The sequence below is a fragment of the Bos grunniens genome, chromosome 18 (assembly GCF_055505025.1).
Source record: "Bos grunniens cultivar Pamir isolate PY7600 chromosome 18, Bosgru_T2T1.0, whole genome shotgun sequence".
Taxonomy (NCBI): Eukaryota; Metazoa; Chordata; class Mammalia; order Artiodactyla; family Bovidae; genus Bos; species Bos grunniens.
Window position 1 is genome coordinate 44,311,489 of NC_141182.1, and position 25,089 is coordinate 44,336,577.

Sequence of the window (25,089 nt, forward strand, 5' to 3'; positions counted from 1 at the left end):
ATCCATGGTGTAGCTTATTTCTTTTTACAGACAGTCAAATTCCACTGTATGGATACACCACAATTTGTTTCTCCATTCATGTAGGCGGTGCTAGTGGTAAACAACCCACCTGCCAATGCAGGAAACAAGAGACACAGGTTCGATCCCTGGGTCAGGAAGATCCCCTGGAGGAGGGCATAGCAACCCACTCCAGTATTCTTGCCTGTGGAGAATTCTTGTCCACAGAGAATCCCGTGGACAGAGGAGCCTGGCGGGCTATGGTCCGTGGGGTTGCACAGAGTCAGACACGATTGACATGACTTAGCGTGCATACACGCGGTTCTTAGAGTTTACAGTAAAGGGGTGTGACCCGTACACAGCCATGCAACCTTGAGTAGCTAGGAGGGGCCTCCATGAGCCAGGAAACCAGACCTCACTCCAGCATCACTTAACCAAAGAGCCCTGGGAAACGGTGCTCTGGCCAAATAACCGGTGCATTTGGTAATTTCTTCCAAGGTATGTATTTTTCTAGAAGATTCTCTAGGCATTTTGTTTGGATGCTATTTGAGTTAGTATCCTGCCAAGCAGTATTAATTTTCCTTGCTAATTCAGGGTAATAGTAATTGAGGGGCAGACCCGCAGAGCAGTGGGCTTGGGCACATGCATGTCAAATGGACTATATATCATGACATCAGACATTTCGAGAAAATTGCTTTTCCTCCCTGAATGCCAAGTCATAAATAATTTCAGGTTGGGAAGAGCTCTGGTAAGCATGTGCTTGACTCCAGGGGAATGGCCTGTAAATACTGTGAGCCACAGAATAAAAAACAAGGGGGACAGATTTGTGGGGCCACATCTTATCTGGATCTTGCTATAACTCTTTGCAGTTGATGCTGTGGGTGTCCCGCCCAGCTCTGCTTTCCCGGTGATGCACCTGTCACCTGCCACTGTGAGTGTGGACTGCTAATGGCTCACAGCTGCACCCTTAATTCAGAGATTTGACCTCAGCTGACAGGAGCCTCTTCCAGAAGGTGATGCCTCCCTCCCGGAGGTGGTCTGCAACCAGGCACATGCTGGTAAATGGGCTTTGGGGGCAGGGAACAAACCAACTGAGCCCTGATGTGTGGCACTGTCACATTGTCCAACGTCTATGGTGTAACTGCTCCCACCAAGGCCAATTCCAAGCTACTTCGCAAAAATAAACAAGTTGCTTAGGAGTATAAGCACGTGCAAAAGAAAAATGACCTTTAAAAGGCAAGGGAATGATAAACACAGAATTCAGTGCAGTGGGCATCCTGGCCGGGCAGGATGGGGATGTTGGAGAGGGGCCAAGGGAATCTGGGTGATGTTGATACTATTTAATAAAGCTGTGTTTCTTAAGCTGGGTGGTGAATGCCTGGATGTTTGTATTCTTTTTCTTTATACCATTACACATTTTATTTTTAGTAAATGAAATGTTTCGTGACAAAAGCAATTCTAAAGACGTCTTCTGAGCTTTGAACTTGTCTTCGCCTGCACATGTAGGGCATGGCTTTTTGGTAGAGACCAGTAGAAGCAGCCTCAAGGCTGGTCTTGACTCCCCCTGCAGCTGCCCCCTGGGTGCGGCTGCAAACTTTACACTCCTAACAAGCTCTGAGTGTGGTCTGGGGGTTGGAGATTCCTGTTTGTCTCAGAATGGGCAGCAGGAGGAGATGATGGACAGAACTGCCCTGTGCAGAGCCCACCTCTAATCAGGAACCAAGGGGGAGGCTGCCCTTAGGCCTGAGGCTGGATCTGCCCCCACCTCATCCAAAGCAGTTCTTCTTTTGACCTGGAGGGGCTGTGAGAGCTGGGCCACCCCTCGATGTGATACTGAGTTCGCGTGCTAAGTCACTTCAGTCATGTCCAACTCTGCAACACTATAGACTGTAGCCCACCAGGTTCCTCTATCCAAGGGAGTCTCCAGGCAAGAATACTGGGGTGGGTTGCCATGCCCTCCTCCAGGGGGTCTTCCCGACCCAGGGATTGAACTCGAGTCTCTTACATCTCCTGCATTGGCAGACGGGTTCTTTACCACTAGCTCCACCTGAGAAGCCTGTGATACTGAGCATTCAGATCTAAATTTACCCCAGGTACTTTGTAGGCTTGGGCACTCTGCTTTTCCTCTCCAGTGGATGAGCTCCTGCCACCCTCCCCGCAGTAATCATTATCAAGCCATTTTCCATGAGAGGAGATGAAATACTGGAGCAGGTCTGGAACCTGCCAAGGCAGAAGATGGAGCCACAGCTTCCAGCAGGAGGGCTTGCTCCCAGAGTCACATGGTACCCCCTGCATTCTGGTGCCAGCACTGTCCCCTCCAGCAGCCCAGGTTCCCTTCACCAGAGGCTTCGTTCCAGGGGGTTCACTTCTGCTTGCAGCCTGGGCAGTGCTCCCTGCTGGGGAGGGGAAGACGGAGGCTGTGATCCAGACCTGGGCACCCAGGGGCTCCTACCATCAGAACACAGGTGGGGGGTGGGTGGGGAGTGGTCTGCACACTCCCTCACCAGATTGTTCACATCACCCTTTCCTCTGGAAGACACAATTTCCTGTGGACACAAAGCCACTGATTTCCCATTATAGAGATGGTGAAACTGAGTCTGCAGGCCAGTGAACTGCTGCTGCTCACAGGCTTGGTGGAGACTCTCTTCAGGGCCAGGCCACCTTCATTCATCTGGAAGCTGGTGCCACAGGAAAAGAGGGACCACAGCCCAGGTGGAGGCAGCCGGGACTGCAGGCAGAGAGCCAAGGGGAGTCTAAAGAAAGACGTCAGGTTGGGAAGCTCACGTCCCACAGGTGCACACAGGTGCACACAGGTGCCTAAAGGCATCAGAGATGTTCCAGATGCTGCTTTGGATGACGCTAGGGCTGAAGCTGGAGAGGGGTTAGCGAGGAAAATTCCCCTGCCCCGGAGTCGACCCTGAGAGAGGCCCTGTGGGTGCAGGTGAGGGGCCAGGTGCTGAGGAGAGGGAGCGAGGCCACCTGTGTCTCTCACTCAGCAGGACCCTGACTCCAGGCAAGAATGACTCCGTGAGAAAGCAGTGGTGGGGAGGAGAGCTGACCCGGGGCCAAGGAGCACTCGGCTCAGATCCTGGCTCGGCCACTGACCAGCTGTGTGTCCTTGGGTGGCTTCATGTGTGTGCATCTCCGTCTCTTCGTGAGTCCATTTGGGTCAAAATGGCACCAACCTAGTGGGCTTCTGTAAGGGTCCAGAGCTTCTACAAGGGTACCTGGAATCGACAAATATCCTCACTGACCAGGACAGCAGGCTCAGTGTGGGAGCAGAGCGAGGTCTTCCCTGAGTGGCCCCCAGGGTGGTCTCTGGGTGTTGAGGGTAAGTTGCTGAGATGGGAGACCCACCCCTCTAATCAGAGCTCCAGGGAAGGGAGGCAGGGGCCCCCTGCAGAGGGAAGGCACGTACAGCAGGCCCCCACCTCAGATGGGGAGGGAACATATCAGGCACTCGGGTCTCCGAGTGGCTCCTGCCCTTTGTCTGTCCATAGGCTGTATCACCTGAGTCCTGCAGGCCCGAGGGCCTCGGTGAAGCCAGAGCCTGTGTCAAGGGTGATCCCAGGCAGCTGACATGATTGAGGGGCCACGGCACCCAGAGGCAGGCCAGCGGGGTCAGGCCAGGAAAGACCCAGACCCCGCATCAGTGCATCAGGCTGCTCTGTGTCAGATCCCTTCCCAAGGAGGAGAGGCCAGGGATATGGAAGCTGAGAGTGACATGGGGCTGGAGAAGGGGAGGTTCTGAGCAGGAAGGTGTCACTGTGGGGTCATTAGTGAGTGGGGTCACAGGGCCTGACTAGGGGAGGTTACCCAGTGGAGTCGGGGAGCAGGTAGGAGTATGTGCCCTTGGACAGGGGACTGTCACATGACCACGGATGGACACAGCTGAACTCAGCTTTCCCAGCTGCACACACAACTAGATGCCCTCAGCCGGGGCTCTGGTCCCCAGCAAGGGCACTCACTGGGTCAGACCCCTTCTCCTTAGAGTCTCTTGTGCATTTCTCCCCAGGGCTACTCGGACCTGAGGGCCTGTCCCCCGAGAAGCCACAGATTTAGCACCCGGCTGTGTCTCGGACCACCCCACTGCCCCCCAGCCTTGGGCCAGGCCATCCTGTCTACAGAGGTTCTGCCAGAAGAGTGCTTTCACTCCCCCGATTCACCAGCCGCCAGGCTCCTGGGGGCCACCTTCTCAGCTCCCTGTCAGGGCTGCTGAACTAATGAGTCTTTTAATTGGTTGCTCAGAGAGAATCAAAGTGGGAAAAAAACAGGCAAAGCAAAATAAAACGTTCCTTTCGGTTTTCCACGAGTGTGGGCACGAAAACCTCATGGTTCTCCCATGAGACCCTGGACAGCGGGTGCCCACCCCCAGGGGAGGGGAGAGGCAGCGGTGGGCACTGGACTGAACAGCCAGTGTCTGTTCGGGCCAGTGTCACTGTGTCACTCAGCTGCAGGCCAGGGCATCCTCTGCCGACCCCCCGTGCCAGCCCCACCAGGGAGGGCCTGAGGATTTCATCATGAGCTCAGATTATCATCAAGTACAAGGGGGAGTGAAGGGAACGTTATAAGCTCTCCTTTTAATAATGAATCCCATTTCCTCTTGCACTTGGTTTTCTTGCAACAGATGCTGTTGCAGAAAGTAGAGCAAAATGGAAAAGACAAAAAGGCGAGTAATTAACTCGGCCCCAGAGCCTTCTGGGCAGATGTCTGGGAGGGCAGGGCAGGGTGCCTGAGGCCCGCCCACCGCACCCTTGCCTGTGGCCCGCCCACAGCGACTCATATGTCTGGATGATTCTCAGCTTGGCTCGGTATTGGGGAAGCGTGGAGCCGCCTTCCCGCTGTTCAATAACTGATGACCATTTTTCTCCAATTAAACTGAGATTGAAGAATCCTCAGACTTAGACACCCAAGGAAAATAATTAGTGCTTAAAATGTTAATTGTGCTCAGATGTGCCTTTGCCTCTGGAAGCTGTCTGCAGGCGAGCATGCAGGAAGGCAGTCCTTGGTGGGAGAGGGCCCTGCCACTGCCCAACTGGCTGGTCTTCCCAGGAACCCCAGAGTGGGCAGCCCGAGTACTCATCCTATCCATGTGAGGCCAGTAGTGATGACTCTGTGAGACCTGCTGTGAGGCCCTGCCTGGCCAGCCCACTGTCCCCAGACACTGGCAGGCAGTGTTGCCTCATGGTTAGAACAAAGGCCTGGAGTCAGCCAGGTCTGGCCTGGCCCCTGGCTCTGCCACCGACAGGGCCAGCAGCCTGGATGCCAGCAACACAGGTAACCTGAGACTCATGCCCTCAAGCAAAACAGCACAACCTCCCCTGCAGAAGTGCATGAGACACCCTTGTGTCCTCAGCACCTTCCAGGCCCCAGGTAAGTAATTCCCCAGCCCCCTTTCATCAGGACCAGGAAGACTGGGGGTCGAGGGCTGTCACTGTATTCTCTCCTTGGGGGCTGTGCAGGCTGCTCCCCCCAAGAATGGTTCTTCCTCGGAGAGGAAGGGATGTGGGAGCCACCCACACCTCCCCACAGCCACGTTCCCACCAACCAGCTCACCAGCTAGGGGAGACATCTCGCTGCCCCGGAGAGGATCCATCCCACCTCGGGTGCTTCCTGCTCATATATTTCCACATGCGCGCCCCAGTTCCTCTCTCTGCGGAGACGACATGCCTAAGAGGCTTAGGCTCCTTCATGCCATGCATCCCAAAGAAATCCACTTAGAAATTCCGTGTTCCCTGATCCCCCACATAATAAGATTCCTTTATCTCTTGTTGTCATGGGAAGTATATATTAACTGATTAATATTAATGTGTTGGCCGATTAATATTAATACCAAACCGGTTCGTACTTCACAAGGCAGGGCTCTTGATGAGCGCTGCGGAGCCCAGACAGCTGTCGGGTTCTGGCAGATCCCAGGAGAGGCGCTGACCCTCTCTGCCGTGCCTGGTTACGGACACCGTGTCATTAGCAGTGTCTGTCGGAGCTGGCGTGGAAGTGTGTTTGGACTCTGAGCGTGGCAATTAGAATCCTTGCCATCCAGGATAGCATATTTTATCATTTAAATAGCATTTTCACATTCTCTTAACATATTTTCCCAGTAACATTGTTAAATTAGGTGATAAAAGGTTATTTCTTGCTTTTGAAGTTGAAATACATTACCATTATTCCTTAGCTGCCCGGAATTAGAAAGGTTTCGGTTTTCTATGTTCTGAAGTTTTCATTATCAAAATTTGCCGCACTTTATAAAACAGACAACATTTTTTTTTTTTGGCCTTTGTTTTCATCAAAGATGGACAGAAGCTTTGTCTCTGGACATACTGGAGATTGCTCTCCGCGTTTGGTGGAAAGGGTCGTGCCGTCTTCTGAAGCAGCCAGGATGCACACTCAGGGCCCAAGGGGGTCAGAGGGGGTCCTGGGTTACCACTGCTGCTGTATGCTGGCCACCTCCTGAGCCTCAGGGAAGCCAGAACTGGTCAGGGGCTGGGCTTTCTGTCCATCTCGCTCCCTGGGAGGGCACAGCCACAGGCTGCATCGTTGGCCAGTGGGGCTGGGCTGGAGCCTGCCTGTGTCTGTGTAGCTTCCTCGTCCCTCTGTCCCCCCTCCAGCTACCCACCTGTCCAGTCCTCGCCCAACCCCCATCTCAAGTCCTTTCCCTGAGTGACATGTACAGCCTGCTAGACATCAAATAGGTAACTAATGGGGACCTGCTGTGCAGCACAGGGAACTCTACTCAGCACTCTGTAATGACCTGTATGGGAAGAGAATCTAAAACAGAGTGGATATGTGTGTGTGTTGTTCAGATGCTAAATCGTGTCTGACTCCTTGTGAACCATGGACCACAGCACACCCTGTCCTTCACTGTCTCCCAGAGCTTGCTCAGACTCATGTCCACTGAGTCAGCTTGGCCATCCAACTGTCTCATTCTCTGCTGCCCCTTCCCCTTTTGCCTTCAACCTTTCCCAGAAGCAGGGTCTTTTCCAATAAACGGTCTCTTCGCATCAGGTGGCCAAAGTATTGGAGGTGCAGCTTCAAGTATATGTATATGCATAGCTGATTCACTTTGCTGTGCATCTGAAACCAACACGACATTGTAAGTCAGCTGTGTGTGTATGTTGGTCGCTCAGTCTTGTCCAACTCTCTGCAACCCCATGGATTGTAGCCCATAGGGCTCCTCTGTCCATGGCATTCTCCAGGCAAGAATACTGGAGTGGGTAGCCATTCCATTTTCCAGGGGATCAGCTATACTCCAATTAAAAAATTGTTTTAAAAAAATCCCCCCCCCAGACCTCAACCCATTCACCCACTATCCACGTTCCATCCATGTCCACCAACCATCTCCCCACCATCCACCACCACCACCCACATGCCATCCTCTGCTCATCCCACCACTATCCTCTGCACCACTCACATGCCATCTCCCATCCATCACCTGTGCTGCATCATGTCTGATGTGGAAGACATCCTGTGTGTATCACATGAGCCTTCCCCCCGCCCCGATTTCCCCACCCACACCTCCCAGTTAAATGTGCCGTGAGCAGCGGCTGGAGCCAATACGTGGTCATACATCACTTTCCCCCAGTGCTCAGCATCCCTGAGTTGCCTCTTGTCATGACCTCCAGTGGCACTGTAGGCCATGGGGCTCTTCTCAGAACAATCTCTTTGCCTAGAAAGAGAGTGCACGGACCAGAAGAGCCACTGTGTTCCCATGCAATGAGCAGTTGTTGTTGTTTAGTTGCTAAGTCATGTCTGGTTCTTTTGCAACCCCATGGACTGTAGCCCACCAGGCCTCTCTGTCCATGGGATTTCCCAAGAATACCATTAGTGGGTTGCTATTTCCTTTTACAGGGAATCTCCCTGACCTAGGGATCGAACCTGCATCTCTTGCATTGTCAGGTGGATTCTTTACCACTGAACCACCAAGGAAGCCTGAGGGATGAGCAGACCTCTCCCCAAAACTTTTACTCCAGTCCAGCCTCCTCACATCACCTTTCCCCCAGTTTGACACCAGGGACAGGATCCATTTTACCAACATAAAGGCTTGTGCTCTCACAGATTTCTGGCCAGAAGGGAGCTTCATTTGGGCTGGTGGAAATGGTCCAGGTTGCTTTGTGGCTGCCCCTCGAGTGTTCCCCCTCTTGCATGCCATCTCCAGCCTCTGCCCTGCTCCCATTCACAGACACTGGGGGCACGGCGGGTGGCGTCCCTGACTTCACCTGAGGACTCTGACTTCAGCTGACCTCAGGACTTCAGCTGAGGACGGGAGCTGGGGAAGCAGGGCTGTGGAATTCTTCCTGAGCCCAGGCTGGGGTCCTGTCTAAGCCTTGAGGTTGACTTCAGTCTCTCTGTACTCTGTTCTGAAGGGTGAGGTCTCCAGAGTGTGTGTTGGGCAGGGGTGGGAGGGGGTGTGTGGAGAACCCCTGTCTGCAGATCGTGAATGAGAGATGCCAGCCAGGGGCACCTGTCTGCAGTGGAATCAGCCCTCATTCTACCCAGGAGCCTTGCCCTGCAAAGTGATCCTAGCCTGGCCCAGCCAGGTCCTCTCTTTACCCAAGACAGGGCTGCAGACTGGAAAATGGCCCCAATGTGTTCCAGATGCTGTTTGATGCGCAGAGGAGCAGTGTAGCCTCCAGAAGCGTGCATGGATTCCTGGGCCCTGACCTCAGTTGGTTCATGTTCTCAGTCGGAGAGAGTGGATTCCTGGGCCCCGACCTCAGCTGGCTCTTGGTCTCAGCATGGATGCAACAGGGCAGACAGTGGCCGAAAGCTGGAGATGATATTCTCGGGATGTCCACCAACCATGAGCCTCCCCCAGTACCCAGCATGATGGTACCTCCCTGTGAGTTTCCAGCTCTTCCGAAATCTCTGCCAACTCCAGCCACAGATTCTCACACAAGTCTTGGGCATTCAAAGCCTGATACCCGCCTATCCAGGTGCCCCTCTGCCTGATGCCTTCCAGACACTCCCTGCCCAACATATGCTGTTACACAGCAGCCCCTCATTCTGTAATCACCTCCCTAACAAACAGAAAACATGCTCGTCGCCGTTGTAAGCATCCCTGGTGTGATTTATTGCCATCATCACAATATTTTGTTTGGAGCTGTAAACCTCCAGACATAAATCAAGTCATTAGAAGGAATGACGTTTAATCCTGCAGAAAAAGCCTCAGTGGGCTGAGCTGTTCTCACCCAGCCAGCGAATCATTCATTCTAGAGAGGATGGCTGCAAACACGCTAACGCGGGTGGGCCCTCCTCACCTCTGCTGCACACAGATGTGGAAGGACGGAGGCCTGAGTTGGGCTGCTTTTGTTTTGTGGAATTGCACATTCTCGACTGCAAAGTGATGCCTAAAACACGTGCCCGGCAATCCAGACAGGAGTCTTAATTCGGAAGGAAATGCACATAGCCGGGAGGGGCCAAGTCTGTGCCTGTGATCTGTGCTCGTCGTCCCGAGAGCAGCTGCTGGTTGGACTTCAAAGGAAGCAGAAAAACAGCTCAGAACATCTTCTTCAGCTCTCTGTTCACAGTGACCCTTGCCACCCTTCGAGCAGCTATTACACGGGGACCGTGTTCTCTTTGCAAAGTGGGCAGGTCTAATTTCCAGGGCTTTGCTGCTGATTCGCAGGCCAAGGCTAAGAGGAGAACTGAGCCTTGAAGGGAATGTTCAAGGACCTCAGACAGTGCCTGCCAGGAATCCGGCAGCCCCCGCCCCACCCAGGCAAACACAGACATCACGTTCCCTGCAAAGGGTGCCTCTCAGAGTTAACATGACATCCCTCAAATGCCAGGAGGATCAGATGTCTGTGCTCCCGAGGACGGCCTGGGGCTGCTGTGGTCAGCCCCTTGTCAGCCCAGTGTGGTCCATTGCTGATTGGACCTTTGGGTGCTGAGCTGGGAGGAGCCAAGGGCTGACCAGCCAGAAGGGAGAGAAAGTAGGTTTTAGCCAGGTGTCCAGGGAAGGGGCATCTCCACAGCCAGCCATTGCCAAGGTCAGGGTTAATGCCTTACCTCTTGGAAAAGTGATAGTCACTCAGTCGTGTCTGATTCTGCAACCCCATGGACTGTAGCCCACCAGTCTCCTCTGTTCATGGAATTCTCCAGGCAAGAATACTGGAGTGGGTAGCCATTTTCTTCTCCAGATCTTCCCGATCCAGGGATCGAACCTGGGTCTCCTGCATTACAGGCAGATACTTTACCATCTGAGCCACCAGGGAATCCCTAAAAGTGTTAGTCACTCAGTCATATCTGACTCATTGCAACCCCATGGACTGTAGCCCACCAGGCTCCTCTGTCCATGGGATTCTCTAGGCAAGAATACTGGTGTGGGTATACATTCCCTTCTCCAGGAGATCTTCCCAACCCAGGGATCAAACCTGGGTCTCCTGCATTGTAAGTGGGTTCTTTACCATCGGAGCTACCAGGGAAGAAGAGCTGACCAAATCCTCGGGTCAGAGACTTCCTGAGCTGCTGGTGGCCCAATCCTTGACTGGACCAACTCCACTTCCAAGGACCTGTCTTGAGGTTCTGTTTAGCTGTGAATTGCATCTCTCCAGACCGATGGCAGAGAACACCTGGGTTGACTGCCAGGGTCCCCTGCCTGCCCTTTGCCATCTGTGAGTCACCAGGAACTCCATTCTGCTCAGGGACACAGAGGATGGCCTCTGAAATGCTGCTGCCCCTTAAGGGTCTTGGCTGGGCTGGAGGAGACCCTAGAGACCGGATGGGCCTGGGTGGTGCTGGAATCAAGGCCAGGGACCCCTCTGGGCATGATCAGTGGCCATGCATGGCCATCTGGGGCACCCTGCTAAGGACCAGCGCTTCCATCTCTGAGCCCCTGGGCAGCGCTCTGTTGGAACCCGACTCCCCCAGGGGGCCTGGGGCGCCTCCCTTACCGAGCAGCCCCTGCAGCAGTTGGGGGCGGGGGGACACTTCAGGGAAGCATCAGCTAGAAGGATTTGCTTTGTGGCTTTTCAGGGTATCGCAGGCAACAGCCGTGACGGGTCTGACAGCCACAGACCAGCTCAGTAATTGACGCGGCGGCCGGATTGTCACATCCAGAAGCCGGCCAGAACCAGACCGATCATTATCTTGCGGTCGGGCCACCGTGGTAATGAGGCTGCCCCGTCGGCAGCCTCCGATGACCTGACTTGGCTCCAGTGAAGAAGCGTCTGTCACAGGCCTGGGCCAGTCGGTGCGGTTGGCATTCTTCCTGCAAACAGGCAGCCCCTTGGTGGGCCGACTGCAGCCTCGGGCTCCAGAATGACTCCCTCATTTTTATTTTCTGGTCACCCCCGATGGAAACTCACCAATATTTAAGCCAAATTAGGCCCTTTCCTGCAGAGCTGGCTGGAGAGCGGTCACCAGGGGCCCTGACAGCCAAACAAGAGGAACATTACATCCATCCATTTAACCTGGCCACGGCCACTCAGAGCTGAAGCCGTGGCTCCCCACAGGCTCAGGACAAAGGCAGGACTCGGGCCAGGCTCACTGCCAGGGCTTCAGGTAACTGGCTGCCTCAGCGCTGCTCTCTGTCTTTGGAAAGTGCTGGTCCCACACTGTCACTGACCCCCAAGAATCACAAATGCGCCCCCACTTATACACCTGCTAACCCTGTCCTCCCTTCTTCCCCCTCCTTCAGCTGTAAATCCATCTAGCTGATGCTTCTTTGACGTGCTCCCCCCACCTGCTGCAGGGGCCACTCGATGAGGGAGGCACCTCAGGCCTCCTGGGGGAGTCACGTTCCTACAAAGGGTTGCCCAGGGGCTCAGGGATGGATGCGCTGGTCCCTAGCAGGGCACCCCAAATGGCTATACATTGGCAATCATGCTGATCGTGGATATCTGCTGTTGGGAGACCCATTGGCATCTCAGACTTGGCCAGGATCTGCCTCCCTTTGCGGGAAGGGGCATCAGCATCCACCCACTGCTCAAGTAAGAAGCCAGCATCCCTGACTCTGCTCCCGGTCAGTCCCTGGGTCCTGCTGATGCAGGGAGCCAGCTGGTACCAGCCCATGAGGTCCCAACTCCACATTCACACCTGTAGCTTGGAATCTGCCATGGTAGGAGTATTTATACCACGGAAATCAGCAAACACTACCAACTAGGCTCCTCCCCACCCCCACTCCACCACCCCCGGAGCCAGTGGTTAAACCTTAACCAGCACGCCCACTGCTGACTATTCCTCCTGAAATAGTCTTCACATCTTTCTCCACTTTCTTTAAGATTTTTTTTAAAGGAACATCTTTATTGAATATTACAATACTACTTCTGTTTTATGTTTTTTGGGGTTTGGGGAGTTTGGATGTGAGGCATATGGGATCTTAGCTCCCCAACCAGGAATCAAATCTGCACCCCCTGCATTGGAGGGTGAGATCTTGTGCACTGGACCACCAGCGGGTAAGATCCCTTTTCCTCCATATTCGGCCATCCTCACCTGGGTCCAGGCCTCAGACATCTCCGCCCGGACAATGGCAACATTCGTTGACCAGACTTTCTGCTCTGTTTTCAACTCTTCACCTCAGAATGACCCTTAAATTCACAATAACGCTCAGCTTAAACCCCTTCTAGGCGTTCCCTCAGGGCTTAGGAGAGAAGCGAAGGACCTTCTGCCTTTGCCCTCTGCAGCCTTGGTCCTGCCATTTCTTGACGCCCTTCCATGAAACCTGATACCATGGTGCAAGGCCACCAAAGTCTGCCAGAGATGCCCTCGTTACCCACGTTTGGACTTAGTTGCTCAGTCACATCTGACTCTGCGACCCCGTAGGCTATAGCCCACCAGGATCCTCTGTCCGTGGAATTCTCCAAGAAAGAATACTGGAGTTGGTTGCCATTTCGTACTTCAGGGGATCTTCCCGACCCAGGATTCGAACCCGCATCCCCTGTGTCTCCTGAACTGCAGGCAGGTTCTTTACCCATGGGGCCATTGAGGAAGCCCAGGTGCCAATTAATTGTCACTACCTGAGGGAGACCTCACCTGATGCCCTGGGATTGCTGGCATCCCCCACCACATGCTGCCTACCACATCCTAAATTGCCCCCTCACACATGGAAGGCTGCTGTTCAGTGCCTCACCTCCTCACTAGACTGAAAACTCCATGAGGACAGAGCCATGACTGTCTCGTTCACAGCCAAGACGCTGTCACCGGTGCCTAAGACACTGCCTGGCACATGCAGTGCTCGGTGTGGGGCAAATGGACAGATGGTGGCCGCCTGTGTGACTGTGACTGTCACAGGTCTCATACTGCAGGGGAGGCAGGGATGGGGGCCGCCAGGGGCCACTGTGGCTTTGCTGGCAAGTGTCATGAACTGGGTTCTTTCTCATCTGCAGCAGCATTCACTCGCTCCTGCTTATCCTTCCAGGCCCAGGTTGAATACGTAAAAGGAAGAAAAAAGCGGGACTTGCTCTAAAGCATGTGCCACATGTGAACTGTGCCTGGATGTGAACACACCCTCCCCACCCAGCGCAGGCCAGAACACACAGCAGAAAGCACACAGGTGCACTCGTGGTGAAACACAGCACAAGACCTACCAACTCCTGCTCTAATCGATGTGCACACGTGGCAGTGCAGCTGCGTATGCATGGCATGTGCACGGGGGCCACACCCCCACCCCCAGACACGATGGAGTCACCCCAGGCTCGGACAGAGGGGAGCCTCAAAGTGGGAGCTGAGGACCCCTCCCCTGAGAACAGGCAGGCACACAGACGATGCTCAGAGACACCCCTCCCCCAACTGGGTGAGGGACAGAGGTGTGGGGGTGGGCAGCAGCACAGCTGTGAGCTTTGCAGACCAGCTAACAGGCTGGCTGGTTGACTGACAGGCAGCTCAGATGCGCCACACTGACAGCTCCAAGGGAATTCACAGCCAAGGCTGAGCTGACAGGGAACTACTCAGCTGAATCGTGGATCCTAATCACAGAGGCGAGGGGATGGAATCACTAAACAAAGCAAGGAGCAGTCAGAGCCGTCAGGTGCCCATCTGCCCAGGACGGGAAGATTTCCGCTTCCCTCCCCCGCAGGCAGGTCCCAGAGTCCCTGCGCTGGTGCAGGAGCTGGGCTCAGGGAAACCCAGGCGCTGCAAAGGTGCCCAGGTGATGGGAGCATCACGAGCCGGGGACCTCCATCCTCTGAGCTCTCTCTGTGCCCAGCACTGTGCATCACTTCATTTACACATTTGCAGACCCACAAGATAGGTATTTTCATCCCCTTTACCAGATGAGGACACTAAAGCTCAGGGAGGTTAAGTCACAAAGCAGTGTTCTCATTTTCTTTTTTTCCTCTTTTTACATATACTGACTTGTGTGTGCATGGTCAGTCATGTCCGACTCTGCGACCCTATGGAGTGCAGCCCGCCAGGCTCCTCTGTCCATGGGATTTTCCAGGCAAGAATACTGAAGTGGGTTGCCATTTCCTCCTCCAGGAATCAAATCGATGTCTCCTGCATTAGCAGGAGGTCTCTTTACCACTGACCACCTGGGAAGCCCTTTAAATATACTGAAAGTCTCTCAATCATGTCCAGCTCTCACAACCCCATGCACTGTAGTCCATGGAATTCTTCAGGCCAGAACACTGGAATGGGTAGCCTTTCCCTTCTCCAGGGGAACTTCTCAACCCAAGGATCGAACCCAGGTCTCCCGCATTGCAGGTGGATTCTTTACCAGCTGAGCCACCAGGGAAGCCCAATATACCGACCCTTTGTTAAAAGCTGTGACTCGGGGTGCAGTCTCTTGGTTAAGGGAGAGGAAACACTTGCTCAAGTCTGGGCCAAGGGTCAGGGGTCACTGTGGGACCCCACTGTGAGTTTGGTTGTCTCAGAACAACTTGAAGCTCCTCCATCCAGAGGCTGAGGCCAGAGGACAGGGCCCTGCAGGGCCACCCACCGTCCTGCCTGGGAGCACGTTTGGCCTGACCCCTGCCTTTCCCCAAGGTCCAGGTTCTGACCCCAGAGCCATCCATCTTTGGGTTCCAGCAGCAGCCGGCACCTTTGTCTGGGCACCCCCCCCGTCTCCTGGAGCCCCATTTTCGTGCCCTGGGCCCTGGGAGCAGCAGAGATGGCAGCGCTGTGCGCTGAGGCCCTAGCAGAGAACTTAATGAGTTGAATGTTCCAGTGAACACAAGTGAGAATTTAAGGCCCTTTGGTGAGGCTTCTTCCATCTGAATTCTGTGCCCTCAGTCCAAGCTGCCCTCTAATTGCTGAGAGTGTTTAAACTTCCATTTTGCATCAAATCTGCATATATTAACAACCGGCCCAGAGGAACAGAGCAGCTCACAAGTAGGCAGACAGAGGCCAGAGGGGGTTTGGCAGGGCTTGCCCCTCAAAAGGGCAGAGCCTGAGCTGGTAGGAAGAGTCAGAGGAGGAATGGCCACCATGGGGGCCCAGAGGCAGGCCCAGCCAGGGGCCCCCCCAGGTGGCAGTGGGAGGCAGCCAGCTGAGTGTGTCCTTGCTCTGACCACCCAGACCCCCAAACCCCGCATAGCCTGGGTGGGTGGACAGACCCTCGGCCAGGGCAGCACATGTCTCCATCCAGCCACTTGGCTGGCAGCTGCCACCAGATGCACAGACCCTCCCCAGGCTGCCAGGCTGAGCTGGAGAAGCCCCGCTGGGGGTTGGTGGACTCCAGCCAGAACCCTGGAGAAGCCCAATACCCATCCCCCACTCCAGGGCCAGCTCTCAGTTCAGGCAACATCAGCTTTTCCTCAAGCATTTATTGAGCTCCTGCTGTATGCCAGGCCTGGTGCCAGATGTTGACACAGTCCTTGTCCCAAGAACACAGAGAACTAACACAATCCTTTGTCACTGATTGGGCACCCAATCCTGCAGCATAAGTGTTCCCTCGCCTCCTCTGGGCAGTTCTGGCCAGTGCTCTTAAAGCCCCCTGAAGTCACTCCCCCTTCCCCCACTATGAGCTTGAATTGTGCCCCACTTCCCGCCAAAGAGGTTGAAGTCTCAACCTCTAGTACCTGTGAAGGTGACCATAATATATATAGGGTCTTTGCTGATGTCATCAAGATGAAGTCATTAGGATGGGCCCTAATTCAGAATGTCCAGGACTTTGGCCACCTGATGCAAACAGCTGACTTGTTGGAAAATACCCTGATGCTGGGAAAAACTAAAGGCAAAAGAAGAAAAGGGCAAAAGAGGATGAGATGGTTGGATGGTATCACTGATTCAATGGACATGAACTTCAGCAAACTGGGAGATAGTGAGGGGCAGAGTCAGACACAATGACTGAGCAACCAAAAAATTCAGAATGGCCAAGGGAGAAGAGACAAGTAGACAGGTACATAAAATAATCATGTGAAGATGGAGATGGGGGACTTCCCTGGTGGTACCACAGTCAAGACTTTGCCTTCCAATGCAGAGGATGTGAGTTCAGTCCCTGGTTGGGGAGATAAGATCCAACATGCCTCCTGGCCAAAAGACCACAACACAGAAGCAATATTGTAACAAATTCAATAAAGACTTACAAAGATAAAAAGATGGAGGCAGAGATTGGATGTAAACTGCTGCAGCCAAGGAGCATCTGGGGCAGCCAGATAGCTAGACAAGGCAAGGAAGGATGCTCCTCTTGAGCATTCAGAGGAAGCAGGGCCCTGCTGACACCTTCATTTCAGACATCTGGCCTCCAGAACTGTGAGAGAATAAATTTTTGTTATTTTTAAACCAGCTAGCCTTGTGATACTCTGTTAGAGCAGCCCTAGGAAATTAATATACCTCCTGTGAGGGTCAAGTTTATATGTCAACTTGACTAGGCTATGGTGCCCAGATAGTTAGTCAGACACCAGTCTAGATGTTACTGGGAGGGAATTTTTTAGATGTGATTACCTTTAGATCAATGGACTTTAAGTGGACTTCCCTAGCGGTCCAGTGGTCAGCAGTCTGCTTGCCAATGCAGGGAATACAGATTTGATCCCTGGTCTGGGAAGATCCCACATGCCATGGAGTGACTAAGTGCCCACACACTGCAATTACTAAAGTCCGTGTGCTCTGGGGCCTGCGTGTAGCAACTGCTGAGCCTGCTTGCTACAAATACTGAAGCCCATGCACCTACAGCCCATGCTTTAACAAGAGAAGCCACTGCAATGAGAAGCCTGTACAAAGAGTAGCCCCTGCTCACCACAACTAGAGTAAGCCTGAGTGCAGCAATAGAGACCTAGCACAGCACCCCCCAATCCTTCTCATTAATTAAAAAAAGAAAATAGACTTCAAGTAAAGCAGATTACCCTCCATACGTGGGTGGGCCTCATCTAATCAGTTGAAGGCCACAGGAGGAAAGAAGGCAGGAATTCTGCCTCCAGACGGCCCTCAGACCTGAGCTGCACCATCAGCTCTTCCCTGGATCTCTAGCCTGTTGGCCTGCCCTGCAGATTTCACCCAAACCCCACAATCACAAGAGCCAATTCCTTAAAATAATCCCCCTGCTATATGATATACAAATAATGTGTGTGTATATATATATATATATATATATATATATATATATATATATATATATATCTCCTATTGGTTGTTTCTCTGGAGGACCCTGATTCAGAAACCTTTCAGATTTCCTGTGGAGTAGAGCCTGGCAGCTCCCTTGGGGTTTCCTCTCTGACCACAGTGGGAAGGCAGTACATGTGCCCTGGTTGCATTTTTTTCCTGCCAGCATCCCAGTTTCACACCTTGTAGCTCATCACCGCTTGTGTGAGGTCCTGCACACTGGCCAGCTGTGCAGCTGCCCCAGAGCAGGGAGGCCTTTCTCCTGGCATGCATGGTAGGTGTCTATTTCTTTCTAATTGGGATGTGGAAACAGCAGAGCAGGTGACGGCACTCATCCCCCAGAGGCAGCTGCCAGGGAACCTGGGGTGCGACCGATGCCTGGAGGCTGATTCTCACACATGAGGGAACCAGGCTGCAGTGGGGGATTTGCCTTCAATGTCCCTTCTGGCTCCCTCCAGCCTGAAACCCCTAGAGTTCCTGGCCAGATGGGCAGCATAAGTGGATGTGTGGGCATGGGGATGTCCACCACGTGGGCTCAGTCACTAGAAGAGCCAGGCTGTGGGAAAGGAGCCAAGGAATCCCAGCTCAGTGCAGAAACCTCTGGGGAATCCAAGGACCACGAGTCTGAAGCTCCCGACAGGGCAGGGTCTTTGAACTTCCACTCGTGTCCTGTGGCCTCTCCAGTTCTCTCCCATCTCTGCCCCACTTTGTGGGTCTGCTCCTTTGGGATGGCCATGCTTTCCCCAAGGTTGCAGTGTTTAGAGTGCCAGGACCCTCTCCCCACTGCCCGTCAGGGCCCAGGGCTAGAATTTGAGCAGCCAGAATAGCAATCACTCTCCTCAAATGACCCACCTGGGGCTAAGGGGTCAGGGGCTCATGAGGCAGCCCTTTCTAAGTACTTGGGTCCTGTTTGGACCCCCATCAGTGTTGCCTGTCTACACAACCTGACTGAAAGACTGGTTTCCAAGCCCTACCCCCAGTGGGTCCTGGGCATCCAGGATTGTGGCTTCTGAATGCAACCCAGCAGGTCTCCCTCTTGTAATTCAGAGAGGAGTGGTGGGCAAGGGACCCTCCCCTCAACAGCCCACATGCTTGAAACCTCCCCTCCCCAGCTCTGCCTCAGGTCCAAGCTGCCTGGCCTAATTATAGGAAACTGGCCTCACACACTCTCACATCAGCCTCTGCCTCCCCTTGGCAGGTAACCAGAAAGCTTTTTCAGCCAGACGCTCAGAAGAAAACCTTCAGCCAATGAAGAGCTCACAGTGTGGAGCGCAGTTGGCAGCCTCAATAACTCACGCCTTGTTTATTCTCACCGATGCTCACTCTTATCGTACTGCATGTGTTTCAACCGCTCTGCGAATGTCCTCTGTCCAGAGAGAGAAAGTGGTTGTTTATTTCTTACTGTATGGGGGGAGAGGGCTCCCTTAAAGGTTGTTAATATTATGCTGAAGGGAGAAGACAGGAGACTCAGACACTGAAAGGAGAGTGCATACATGACTGGCCCTGGGGGTTCCTGTCGCAGAGTGAAGGCCGGGGACAGGAGATGAGAGGCAGCGTGGTGACACCGGATGGAAGAGAGGGCGGGGCTGTGGCTTTCATCTGCGTTGTACACCTATTTGGGGGCTTGGCAGGTGGTCTTATAGTGAGGCCAAGCCCCCTCCAGGTTCCCCATGGCATGGGTTCCAGGGCCCCTGGTGGCAATACTTTCCTGGTTGTGCAGTAGAGGCACTTCCCTGGCTGGCTCCCCAGAGCTGTCCAGGGTCCTGAAATGCAGTCCTCTGGGGAATGCACAGACCACCGCCCCCCCTCCCCCAAGTCTCAGATGCACAAGACATCTCCTAGCTGTCACATCTTAGAGCTGCAGGTGGTCTTTGTTTCAACCTTTATCTGAGCAGTGCATGTAGAGCTACTTCCTTGATGGAAAAAGTAAGGACACTTAGCCTCTGGCCAATGGGGCCATTTCTGTTACATTCCATTGTTAAGTTTCTTTATTCCAAAGTGACCAAATGGGATGGGCTCACAGTCTTTGCAAACAAGCTGCCATAAGTTTAAGGGTCATGACCATTCAGCTTGTGGCAAACTCAAGCTCCATATAAAATCTGTTATTGGGTTTTCCACAAGGTAATCCTTTTTTTTTTTCAAAGGGGGCAATTTCGGCCAGGTTGGCTTTGTTGGGGAAAAGTGCCCAAGAGGTCAGGAGACTCATGCAGCCCTGGGCTCTGTCAGCAAGAACTTTATTGCCAGCCCGCACTCAGAGCTCTGGCCTGACCAGCCTTGGAAAGCCCTTAGGCTCAGGGCCCTCTTGTGAAGTCTGCACAGATAAAAATGGGTCAGGCCTCACAGTCCACCACCCTCCAGGCTGAGGGAATGGTGCCAGTGGGAGGTCATGGCTGTAGAGGCTGTGACCTCTGCAAGCACATCCTTGTCTCACTTTGCCTGCTGGCAAGATGCCTTCTGTAAGTGGCTTCTCAGCCCCACTCTCGGCCAAATCTGGCATGACTCATTTGCTCCAGAAAAGGAATATAAATAAGCACCATCGCACCCTGACAAGCTGACAGGATTGACAAGCAGAGTAAATTCCCGTATCTGAGACTCTGAGGAGGAGAGGTGATTTAACAGAGCCAGCTGCCGTCACCAGAAGAAAATAATTAAGGAAACCCGGCAGTGTGGAGGAAAACTGAGTGTGCAGAGGGGCCCTTCTGGTGGAGGGATCTGTGATTATCAGCTGCAGGAGGAAACCCGCACGTATCAGCTGGAAATGAGCTTAGGAAGCTCATGCTGGGGACAGGCCGCATGAAGAAAGAGTGCAGCGGGGGTAGGAGGTGGCTAGCCAAGGGAAGGAGGCTGTGGGCTGACTGGGGGATCCTGGTGAGGGGCTTAATTTTAGAGGCTTTTGCCTCAAGGTCAAGCACCCACTGCTCACACCCCACCCTCCTGAGGGGTGCGGTCAGTTCTACATGGAGCTTCCCTCTCTCCATGGAAGAGCCAGGAAGGCCTGTTTCAGAGCTGACCCATGCACACACACACACACACACACACACACACACACACATATAATGCTCATAAGCTGGGAGATGCCCAGAAAGGTGTGGACACTCGGCCCTTTGCCCAGGGAAGGGTCAGTCCCTGGACAAAGAGGTCAAAGAAGAGCACTGTGGCAGATGAAAGATGCAGTGTGACAAGCTGTGCCTTCACTTGCACCTCTTTGGGGTCTTGGGAAAGGTCCTGGCAGGCTCAGGGAATTTAGGTTTCCCAAACCAGAGGTGACCTCACATCCTCCCACTCTCACTTACTGATGAATGAAGAACTGTGGGCACATCCTCAGACTGAGCAGTATAAGGCCAGGATCATAGCAGGGGCTGAACCTGTAAAACTAGACCTCACAAAGAATCGGCAGAGTCCCTGGGTCAGGGACAGAGAGCCTGGGTGTCCCCTGGCCAGCTGGGCTCCAGACACTGGAACTCTGCGAGTGCACAGGCACAACAGGGGAAGTGTCTCCAGAACAACCCCCCACCCCCACCCCCAAGCAGCAGCCAGAACTCAACCAGGTGTGGCTTAGGCAGTGCCCCATTGTGCCAGCTGGGAGCTGGAGCTCTCCGCTTGTTTAAAGGATCGTTGGTTCTGATTGTGACTGTGGCTTGTGGCAAAGCCTCAGAGAAGCCATGTCCACTCACATGGCACAGGAGCGGGAAGAGCCCAATGCCTCCGTGGCCCGGTAGGGATGGGGAAGAAGGCCAAGACTCCTAAATAGTGCCGCCTCCTTGAAGGAAATCCTCTCATCCTCCCAGGACCTCCCTTCAAATGGGCCAAATCCTCTCTTCTTGGCCAAAGATTTGCCTCTCCAAAGCTTACTTGTCCTGAGTGACCCCAGCCCCAGTGCAGACAAAGCAACTCCTTGGCGGGGGGGGGGCAGAGGGGATGATCCAGGGTGTGGCCAGTGATGCACTGATCTCTCTCCATCTCCCCCTTTTCCCCAGTAAGGGCTTGCCTGCAGTCAGTCACTATGTGGGGCTCTCCTCAGCCCTTTGGAGGAAACCAGGGTGGGCGGAATGAGATCAGCTCACCCTAGAGCTCCAGGACCAGCTAGTGGCCCAAATTGCAAAGCAGATGCCGAGGTGAAGGAACTTTCCAGAGCCAGTGGGGAGGCCCCAATCCAAGGGGAATGAGTCCACTCCCAGACCTGTGTGCCAAGTACAGACACAAGTGTGCCATATTCACAGAGCCAGGACATAGAAGATGGATAGATCTTCCTGAAGGGGCCCTTCCGTGTGTCTTAATGACAGTGTGAGGTGGGGGCAGCCTGTGAGGTTCCCAGCTGCTCCATTGAGCAGGTATGTGGGCGGGGCACCTTCTGGACTCTCCAGGTCACACTAGGATGTAGGATGCTCAGAAGTGAACATCAGGTGGGAGCCGATGGGACCAAGTCTTTGCTGCACCCCACTCTCCACATGGGTCAGAGAAGTGGAGGGGCACTTGCACCGTGCCTTGCCTCTCCTCCTGGCCTCCTGAACTGTTTTTTCATCAAGCTCACAACAAGTCCCCTCGAGCCCAGGCGCCCACAGTCAGGAACCTACAGGCAGGTTCCACTGCTTACAGGAGACCACGTGGTACTTCCACTGCCAATACTATCCTCTCTGTTTGCTTTTTAGGAATAAAGTTCAGCATCAGGCCACAGCAGCCGCACAACGTGAGTTCTGAGAGTTTGATAAATCTCAGCATGGGCGGCTTGGGGAAGGTTGGGGAGGCCAGGGAAGAAATTCAGAGCTCACATTAAATCCATTCTTGGAAAGAAAAATGTGTCCTGCCTTTCCCAGGAGCCTTGGGAACAAAGCCGGGGACCTTGGACCCATGAATTTCCCTTTCCCGTGGATGGCGGCTCCCGCCTGTGCTAATAGAAGCGTTAAATCTGAGCCTGGTTCCTTCAGGCCACCAGCTCCCCCTTCGCCTCCTGGCCAGGAGGTTGTTCCTGGGAGACCTGCGCCATCTAGTGGCCAAAATAACACTTGCTCCCCGCCCCCAACCCCCAACCCCCGCCACACACACACCACGACCCTTGAAGGGAGACAGGGCTCTGGGGACTGTATGCGGGTTCAGACCAAAGGGGTTGCATCCTGCAGGGCCAGGCTGTCCCCTTCGCCCTCATTTGAGAAAACCTCAGTCCACAGAGGAGGCAGGGACCTCGGCCTTGGCGAGTGCCCGGTCCCGTGGGAGCCTTAGTGCCCAGCCAATCTGTCCATGCTACTAACCAACCTCTCTTCTCGCCCCAGGACCTCCCACCAGGCAGTTTCCAGGATGGTCCTTTTAAGGCAGCCACGGAGAGGGTTACCCGAGACTTGTCCAGCCGCGCCCCGCGGGGCCTGAGCCTGCGGATGTCCCAGGACCCTCAAGCTCAGCTAAACGTGGGGGCCCGTCTGCGACCCCGGCAGCGCCGCCGACGGCTGCTCATCAAGAAAATGCCGGCTGCGGCGGCCCTCCCAGCCAACAGCTCGGCCGGCACGTTGGCCCGGCCGGCCCCCGGGGCCCTGGACGGCCGCTGGGCCAGACTGCGCGAGACCCAGCGGGAGCGCAAGCGGGTGATGCGGGAGGCGTGCGCCAAGTACCGCGCGAGCAGCAGCCGCAGGGCGGTCACACCCCGCCACGTGTCCCGCATCTTCGTGGAGGACCGCCACCGCGTGCTGTACTGCGAGGTGCCCAAGGCAGGCTGCTCCAACTGGAAGCGCGTGCTCATGGTGCTGGCCGGGCTGGCCTCGTCCACCACCGACATCCAGCACGACACCGTGCACTACGGCAGCGCCCTCAAGCGGCTGGACACCTTCGACCGCCAGGGCATCCTCCACCGCCTGGGCACCTACACCAAGATGCTCTTCGTGCGCGAGCCCTTCGAGAGGCTGGTCTCCGCCTTCCGCGACAAGTTCGAGCACCCCAATAGCTACTATCACCCCGTCTTCGGCAAGGCCATCCTGGCCCGGTACCGGGCCAACGCCTCTCGGGAGGCCCTGCGGACGGGCTCCGGCGTACGGTTCCCCGAGTTCGTACAGTACCTGCTGGACGTGCACCGGCCGGTGGGCATGGACATCCACTGGGACCATGTCAGCCGACTCTGCAGCCCCTGTCTCATCGACTATGATTTTGTGGGCAAGTTTGAGAGCATGGAGGACGATGCCAACTTCTTCCTGAGCCTCATCCACGCACCACGGAACCTAACCTTCCCCCGGTTCAAGGACCGGCACTCGGAGGAGGCGCGGACGACAGCCCGCATCACCCACCAGTACTTCGCCCAGCTCTCTACCCTGCAGCGGCAGCGCACCTACGACTTCTATTACATGGACTACCTGATGTTCAACTATTCCAAGCCCTTTGCAGACCTGTACTGAGGGGCGGGGCCAGCCCCACCCACTCACCGGTCCGCAGGGGCATCCCACTCCTCCTTGGGGCCTCACCTGGGAGCAGAGATGTACCCAGAGCAACAGGGCTCTGAGGGTGGCGCAGGCCCTTCGGCGGGGGGACAGAGGCCCAGGCCTTGGACCAGACGCTGGCCCTTGTCCCATAACCCCCTTCCATACTCCTCAAATAAGGAAGATGCTAGGGGCTGCGGGGGAGGGCGGTGACCTGGACACTCCAGAGTCCCGGCTGCCCACACCCAGCTCCATGAAGAGTCAGGATGACCAGGGATGACCAGGGAAGTCTGAGGCCCAGCGGACGAGGGCCCCAGCAGTAAGGGATTTCCCTTAGCATTGCCTTGAACCAAACCGCAGGGTTTGCAGCTTTTCTACGACCCAGGGGGGAGTTTCCCTTGGAATGAGGTTTGAAATAAAGCACATGGTTTCCAGAGCAGGGGTGTCTATACTTTGTGTGTTGGTGCGGGAGCACAGGGACCCTTCCCCGGGGCTTTCTGGGTCTCTTTCTCCCTTGGGAGGATGGTGGGAGCCAGGCGCCTGCAGGCCTCGCCCAGGGCATGCGCAGAAGAAGCAGAGGCCCCAGCAGTGCCGGTTCAGGGCCCGCAGTAGCGTCTCCACCCAGGCTCCCAAGGCCAGGACGCCACCAACGAGGTCCTGAGATCTCAGTACCGGCACACTTCATCCTGAAAGAAGACAGACCTGTCCCCGTGGAGGCCCTTCTATCAGTGCACTTTGTGGGGGCTTTCTGGGGACTGCCAGAGCACTGACAAGCTCTCCAGACCAACTGTCCTTTGGGGTTGCCCCTGCGGTCACTGCTACACTGCACATGGATCTCAGGGGGTGTGGCATTTCCGGGTGAGAATGATGCCACCCCTGGCTTGCTTTTCTATTTTGTTTTATTGGCTGTGCTGGGTCTTAGTTACTGTGCGCAAGCTTTCTCTAGTTGCAGTAGGAGGGTTTCTCATTGCAGTGGCTTCTCTTGTTGCGGAGCTCGGGCTCTAGAGGGCACAGGTTCAGAAGTTGTGGTGCATGGGCTTAACTACCCTGAGGCATGTGGAATCTTCTAGACCAGGGATCGAGTCCGTGTTCCCTGCATTGGCCCGCTGATTATTAACCACTGGACCACCAGGGAAGTCCTGTCTCTGGCTTTCTGAACCTCGGGATAAGCAGGGCTCTGGCCCAATGATGTCATCTGCAGACCCCCCAACACTAGCCTTGATCC

General features: G+C 54.7%; 1 protein-coding gene and 1 non-coding gene across 5 annotated transcripts in view; one reads left to right on the plus strand and one right to left on the minus strand.

Moving 5' to 3' along the window:
* Positions 1–24,300, plus strand: part of CHST8 (carbohydrate sulfotransferase 8) — a 145,595-nt gene extending 121,295 nt beyond the window's left edge. For 2 of the 4 annotated variants that reach the window (XM_086349630.1, XM_086349632.1), the window contains exons 3-4: positions 22,119–22,156; positions 22,737–24,300. In XM_086349630.1, coding sequence (XP_086205756.1) covers positions 22,119–22,156; positions 22,737–23,843 — 1,145 coding nt within the window. In that variant the 3' untranslated portion in view covers positions 23,844–24,300. Of the gene's footprint in view, positions 1–8,589; positions 9,927–22,118; positions 22,157–22,736 lie in introns of all 4 variants that reach the window. The other 2 variants (XM_086349633.1, XM_086349634.1) reach the window with 2 other exon arrangements.
* On the minus strand, positions 10,137–10,208 carry TRNAY-GUA (transfer RNA tyrosine (anticodon GUA)). Its single transcript has one exon. It is a non-coding gene; the product is annotated as a tRNA-Tyr (tRNA).
* Positions 24,301–25,089: the final 789 nt, after the last annotated feature.